General features: G+C 45.5%; 1 protein-coding gene across 1 annotated transcript in view; it reads right to left on the bottom strand.

Annotated features, from left to right (window-relative positions):
• Positions 1 to 924: 924 nt before the first annotated feature.
• LOC126413148 (trypsin alpha-3-like) overlaps positions 925 to 7,672 on the bottom strand; it is a 158,253-nt gene continuing 151,505 nt past the window's right edge. The window contains exon 5 of the mRNA XM_050083042.1: positions 925 to 1,084. Coding sequence (XP_049938999.1) covers positions 925 to 1,084 — 160 coding nt within the window. The remainder of the gene's footprint in view (positions 1,085 to 7,672) is intronic.

The following is a 7,672-nucleotide window of genomic DNA, read 5'->3' as shown; positions in this document are numbered from 1 at the left end:
CTGTATCGAATCCGCCCGGCGGATTTAACAACAACGGCCAGTGTGCCGGCCAGCCTGAATGTTGTTTTTAGGCGGTTTTCCACACACCCCTAGGTGAATACCGGGCTGTTCCCCACGTCCCGCCTCAGTTACACGGCTCGCAGGCATCTGAACACTTTCGCACTATTCCATGGATTACACTAGCCACAGACAGTTGGGGTACACTCATTCTGTCCCGGGTGTATGGGGTGGCGGCAGGAAGGGCATCCAGCCAACCCTTCCACTAACATTGCCACATCCGATTAGCCATTCCGACCCTGCATATCCGTGGGAAAACAGGTACAAGTAATAGAAATAAAGAAAGTTACGGTGCCTCGTGTTATACACACAGCTTCTAATACTTGACTTATTGTGTTAAACGTTTCGCGTAAGATTATTCGTCTCTGTCAGTTGATTATGACAGCGTCATAATTTTTAAATGTGGTCAATAATTACATGAAGAACTTAAAGTGCCATTTCTGTTGTCCCTTGCACCTGTTGATGGTGTGACCTTGTAGCCCGTTAGTAATATAGAAGGCATGCAATGATGAAAAAGAGGCGCAGGTGTGCATGAGAAACATATACGGTTAACATGTGTATTATTTTTTATTGTTGTACATAATTATCGGTTCTCGACACAACAATGAATGAGGTAATCACATGCATAGATCCACGTCACAACCTCGTCAATGAGTCTTATCGACTGAAATGAAGGTAAGTACTCTTAAATAGCGCACTGCCGCAATACAGTTGTTGTGGTAATATCCATTCGACACATAAATCGTGGACAGTTACGAGGTGTAGAATAAGGCACAGGATGTGGACTGCATGGTAATGGGACGGAAAATTGACAAGTGAGAGACATCTGAGATGGTAGTTGATGCGGTACAGGCATGGGTGGTGCTTTCAGGCAGAGTCGTAGTTGCGGACGTACTCGAGCACCCAGTCGGCCATCTCCGAAACGTCGGCGTAGACACCGGGGTGTCCGGCGGACACGCAGCCGGTGGCCCACGATACGACGCCGATGAGTCGACCGTTCGCCACGAGGGGGCCGCCGGGATCGACGCTGCACGCCGCCCCCGCCTCCGGCGCCGCCACGGCGCACAGCATCCTCCTCGTCACCTCGCCCATCTTGGCGTACTTCATTATGCAGAGCGATCTGCAAAGACAATATAGCGTTGCTGCGTATAACGTCTTTCGTCGACTGATCTACATTTTCAGTATGTGGTTGCCCTTGTAATACCACTCTCTCCAGAGGTGAAAAATTGCTATCGTCACATTATAATTATGATAATTTTCAACTTCGTCTTGCGAAAGGTCATTCAAGAGTGGAGAAAGTTGTTAGCCCAAGAAGTAACAAATGAAGCGGTTCAGATTCAGTCCTAAGAACAAAGGGGTTTACGTTGACTGGTTGGCCTTTGCGGATGACCTGCCCATTTTTGCTGACAACATAGAGGCAGCAGTCAACAAAATCAATAGGCTGTCAGAAATTGCTGGAAAAGATATACTTCAGATCTCTATTCAAAAGACAAAATATATGACGAACATCTGTGATGGACCTGAATGGATGATCACCAATCTGGGAAAAATCGGACGAGTTAAGAATTTCAGGTACCTCGGTGAAATCATCCAGGAGAATGGATTAGAAGAAGAAGTAATAAATGCCAGGATGAGGAAGTTAGACCAGTCATGCCGACTGACAAAGAATACTTATAACAAAAAGTCTATGAGTATAGGGACCAAGTTCCGATATTATAATACAGTTGTAAAACCTGAGGGCTTATATGTGTCCGAAACTTTGACCATGAATAGACAAGGTCAAGCTGAGTGGCTGGAAAAGCGAGAGCGCAGGATATCCTAGGTAATAGATGGGTTGATGGACAATGGCGATTGAGAGCAAATGAGGACTTGTACAGCAAGACAGAACCTACCGCAGCATCCATTAAGAAGAGATGATTGTTATTTTATGGTCATCTCATGTGCTCCCTGCCGCCGCTGGATAAGCACCTGCAGCTGCAAGTCGTATACTCCTGGCTCACTCATTTGTTACATAGTTTAATTCTTAATTTCTTTGCGTGTTTTTGATACTTGCATTGTTTAATTCATAAATTTCTGGCGTATTATAGTATTTGAGAGTTGTAGCATCGCGTTTTAGTACCTGAATAGTGTAAATTCGCGTAGTCATCTGTCTTCTGTTTTTGTTTTGAACGGCCGGTGTCGGTTGGTCACAGTCAGTGTGCTCCCCGCCGCCGTTGGATAAGCAGCTGCAGCAGCAAGTCGTACACTCCTAGCTCACTCATCTGTTATATATTTTAATTCTTAATTTCTTTGCGTGTTTTTGGTACTTGCATTGTTTAATTCATAAATTTCGAGCGTATTACAGTATTTGAGAGTTGTAGCATTGCGTTTTAGTACCTGAATAGTGTAAAATCGCATAGTCTCCTTCCTCCGCCGAGCAGTGTGTCAGCAGTGCGCAAGTAGCAGCATTACTGCATTTACTAGGCAATCTTGTATTTTAATAACCGTTTAAATTTTGTATCGATTTGTTTGCGCTCTCTGTAGATTAGTTCAGACATTCTTTGCACAACAGTTTTTAGCATAGATAGGGACTGCAACTGCTGTGTTCGGATGCAGGCTGAGTTGGCATCCCTTCGCGCCCAGCTTCAGGCAGTGTCGGTTTCGGTCACACAGCTTGAGGCTGTTGCCAATGGGCATCACTGTGAGGGTCCGGATGGGGGTTTGTCGGGGACGGCCAGCTCGTCCCACGCATCCCCCGATCGGACTACGAATGTGGTTGCCCAGGATACTGCCCGCATTGAGGCTGATCCCTCACCTGTGGTAGAGTGGGAGATCGTCTCAAGGTGTGGCAGGGGGCGAAAGACATTCCGGAGGGCTGAACGGAAGGCCTCTCCAGTTTGTCTGACGAACCGGTTTCAGGCTCTGTCTCAGGCTGATACTGATCTTCGGCCTGACATGGCTGCTTGTCCTGTTCCAGAGGTTGCCCCTCAGTCTGCAAGATCCGGGCGGTCGCAGAGGGTGGCCTTACTGGTAGTTGGGAGCTCCAACGTCAGGCGCGTAATGGGGCCCCTTAGGGATTTGGCAGAAAGAGAGGGGAAGAAAACCAATGTGCACTCCGTGTGCATACCGGGGGGAGTCATTCCAGATGTGGAAAGGGTCCTTCCGGCTGCCATGAAGGGTACAGGGTGCACCCATCTGCAGGTGGTCGCTCATGTCGGCACCAATGATGTGTGTCGCTATGGATCGGAGGAAATCCTCTCTGGCTTTCGGCGGCTATCTGATTTGGTGAAGACTGCCAGTCTCGCTAGCGGGATGAAAGCAGAGCTCACCATCTGCAGCATCGTCGACAGGACTGACTGCGGACCTTTGGTAGAGAGCCGAGTGGCAGGTCTGAATCAGAGGCTGAGACGGTTCTGCGACCGTGTGGGCTGCAGATTCCTCGACTTGCGCCATAGGGTGGTGGGGTTTCGGGTTCCGCTGGATAGGTCAGGAGTCCACTACACGCAACAAGCGGCTACACGGGTAGCAGGGGTTGTGTGGCGTGGGCTGGGCGGTTTTTTAGGTTAGATGGCCTTGGACAAGTACAGAAAGGGCAACAGCCTCAACGGGTGCGGGGCAAAGTCAGGACATACGGGGACCAAGCAGCAATCGGTATTGTAATTGTAAACTGTCGAAGCTGCGTTAGTAAAGTACCGGAACTTCAAGCGCTGATAGAAAGCACCGAAGCTGAAATCGTTATAGGTACAGAAAGCTGGCTGAAGCCAGAGATAAATTCTGCCGAAAATTTTACAAAGGTACAGACGGTGTTTAGAAAGGATAGATTGCATGCAACCGGTGGTGGAGTGTTCGTCGCTGTTAGTAGTAGTTTATCCTGTAGTGAAGTAGAAGTGGATAGTTCCTGTGAATTATTATAGGTGGAGGTTACACTCAACAACCGAGCTACGTTAATAATTAGCTCCTTTTACCGACCTCCCGACTCAGCAGTATTAGTGGCAGAACAACTGAGAGAAAATCTGGAATACATTTCACATAAATTTTCTCAGCATGTTATAGTCTTAGGTGGAGATTTCAATTTACCGGATATATACTGCGACACTCAGATGTTTAGGACGGGTGGTAGGGACAGAGCATCGAGTGACATTATACTGAGTGCACTATCCGAAAATTACCTCGAGCAATTAAACAGAGAACCGACTCGTGAACATCTTGGACCTACTGATAACAAACAGACCCGAACTTTTCGACTCTGTATGTGCAGAACAGGGAATCAGTGATCATAAGGCCGTTTCAGCATCCCTGAATATGGAAGTTAATAGGAATATAAAAAAAGGGAGGAAGGTTTATCTGTTTAGCAAGAGTAATAGAAGGCAGATTTCAGACTACCTAACAGATCAAAACGAAAATTTCTGTTCCGACACTGACAATGTTGAGTGTTTATGGAAAAAGTTCAAGGCAATCGTAAAATGCGTTTTAGACAGGTACGTGCCGAGTAAAACTGTGAGGGACGGGAAAAACCCACCGTGGTACAACAACAAAGTTAGGAAACTACTGCGAAAGCAAAGAGAGCTTCACTCCAAGTTTAAACGCAGCCAAAACCTCTCAGACAAACAGAAGCTAAACGATGTCAAAGTTAGCTTAAGGAGGGCTATGCGTGAAGCGTTCAGTGAATTCGAAAGTAAAATTCTATGTACCGACTTGACAGAAAATCCTAGGAAGTTCTGGTCTTACGTTAAATCAGTAAGTGGCTCGAAACAGCATATCCAGACACTCCGGGATGATGATGGCATTGAAACAGAGGATGACACGCGTAAAGCTGAAATACTAAACACCTTTTTCCAAAGCTGTTTCACAGAGGAAGACCGCACTGCAGTTCCTTCTCTAAATCCTCGCACAAACGAAAAAATGGCTGACATCGAAATAAGTGTTCAAGGAATAGAAAAGCAACTGGAATCACTCAACAGAGGAAAGTCCACTGGACCTGACGGTATATCAATTCGATTCTACACAGAGTACGCGAAAGAACTTGCCCCCCTTCTAACAGCCGTGTACCGCAAGTCTCTAGAGGAACGGAAGGTTCCAAATGATTGGAAAAGAGCACAGGTAGTCCCAGTCTTCAAGAAGGGTCGTCGAGCAGATGCGCAAAACTATAGACCTATATCTCTGACGTCGATCTGTTGTAGAATTTTTGAACATGTTTTTTGCTCGAGTAGCATGTCGTTTTTGGAAACCCAGAATCTACTATGTTGGAATCAACATGGATTTCGGAAACAGCGATCGTGTGAGACCCAACTCGCTTTATTTGTTCATGAGACCCAGAAAATATTAGATACAGGCTCCCAGGTAGATGCTATTTTTCTTGACTACCGGAAGGCGTTCGATACAGATCCGCACTGTCGCCTGATAAACAAAGTAAGAGCCTACGGAATATCAGACCAGGTGTGTGGCTGGATTGAAGAGTTTTTAGCAAACGGAACACAGCATGTTGTTATCAAAGGAGAGACGTCTACAGACGTTAAAGTAACCTCTGGCGTGCCACAGGGGAGTGTTATGGGACCATTGGTTTTCACAATATATATAAATGACCTAGTAGATAGTGTCGGAAGTTCCATGCGCCATTTCGCGGATGATGCTGTAGTATACAGAGAAGTTGCAGCATTAGAAAATTGTAGCGAAATGCAGGAAGATCTGCAGCGGATAGGCACTTGGTGCAGGGAGTGGCAACTGACCCTTAACATAGACAAATGTAATGTATTGCGAATACATAGAAAGAAGGATCCTTTATTGTATGATTATATGATAGCGGAACAAACACTGGTAGCAGTTACTTCTGTAAAATATCTGGGAGTATGCGTGCGGAACGATTTGAAGTGGGATGATCATATAAAATTAATTGTTGGTAAGGCGGGTACCAGGTTGAGATTCTTTGGGAGAGTGCTTAGAAAATGTAGTCCATCAACAAAGGAGGCGGCTTACAAAACACTCGTTCGACCTATACTTGAGTATTGCTCATCAGTGTGGGATCCGTACCAGATCGGGTTGACGGAGGAGATAGGGAAAATCCAAAGAAGAGCGGCGCGTTTCGTCACAGGGTTATTTGGTAACCTTGATAGCGTTACGGAGATGTTTAACAAACTCAAGTGGCAGACTCTGCAAGAGAGGCGCTCTGCATCGCGGTGTAGCTTGCTCGCCAGGTTTCGAGAGGGTGCGTTTCTGGATGAGGTATCGAATATATTGCTTCCCCCTACTTATACCTCCCGAGGAGATCACGAATCTAAAATTAGAGAGATTAGAGCACGCACGGATGCTTTCAGACAGTCGTTCTTCCCGCGAACCACACGCGACTGGAACAGGAAAAGGAGGTAATGACAGTGGCACGTAAAGTGCCCTCCGCCACACACCGTTGGGTGGCTTGCGGAGTATAAATGTAGATGTAGATGTAGATGTAGGATGGACGGTGACAGACTAACTAAAAGAAAATAGAGTTTTATCCAATCTAAGAAGATCGTTCGAAAAATGTGTAACAGATCTTAGGTAGATTGGTATCTCAGTAAGAGAAATTGCTGACAGGAACAACTTTAGAAGGTTGGTGAACAACGTGAACAACTACCAAGCTTTTAAAATGGCATAAACAGGCACTTCATGTGGGCTCAGAAGATACTGGCAGGAAATCAAAGCTAGAACATGAACAAGACCTAGACACTAAAATGAATTTGGTTGTTACCACGTGGTTCATAGAGACTCAACTCGATAATAATAAAAAATTAGGTTAATTACAGATTATTAGCTATCAATCGTAGTCTCACATGAGTTAATCGAGCTGTGACTGTCGACGGCTCGTCATTGACCCTGCATGCGGCAAAGTAACATAAATTCCATGCGCGGAGACGGATGGAAAGCCGTCCTCACATGGAAGAGCTAACGTTGATCCGGAGCTGTTTTGTCACATCGTGTTATTTCACTTAGAGGAGCCACTTCCTAGTGAGACACACAAAATAAGTCCTGCGATATTTCGGATATGTGTTACAAAAGGATGAACCATTAATTGGTAAGAACTCTCTCAACCTCACGAGCAGAAATTGCGAGACGCCACGGTGTATTTGTCTTTTTCAGCTGAAGCCCAAATTTGGTAGGTTTCATGCGATAACCTCCACTCTATGAACACATGCTATTTGCTAAGCACCATCAGACTGAGGATCTGTCGAAAAGGCGCTGTTATTAGGACGATTTGGTATAATACATTTCCGGGAAATGTTATACAGGTGGTTAATAAATGTTCACCTCTAGCTATTTTCGTGTTACAACTCGAATGTTATGAAAGCACGCCGTTCTGAGGCTACGGCAATTTGGAGATTCATGAAAAACTTCTCGTTCATGGTACGTTTTTCTTATATTTAAAGCTCAGTTAATAACATATCCGTGATTAGACAAGGCCTTCAGAAGATCGTAACTAATATAGCAGGCAACTAGTCGTCGAAGTTCAGCGTAGTGTAGCTGGTAGAGATACCGAACTGGGAAACGACGAGTAGCTATTTGCTACCATGGCCATCTTCTGCAGCAGCTGTTAAAATCAGTTATTATTGGTTTCTCCGTCGTATGCTTACCGCATTTAATTAAAGAGAATTTTACCTCAGACGAG

Source organism: Schistocerca serialis, chromosome 7 (assembly GCF_023864345.2).
Source record: "Schistocerca serialis cubense isolate TAMUIC-IGC-003099 chromosome 7, iqSchSeri2.2, whole genome shotgun sequence".
Lineage (NCBI taxonomy): Eukaryota > Metazoa > Arthropoda > Insecta > Orthoptera > Acrididae > Schistocerca > Schistocerca serialis.
Note: the sequence above shows the minus strand (reverse complement) of the source record. Positions and strands in the feature narration are given on the sequence as shown.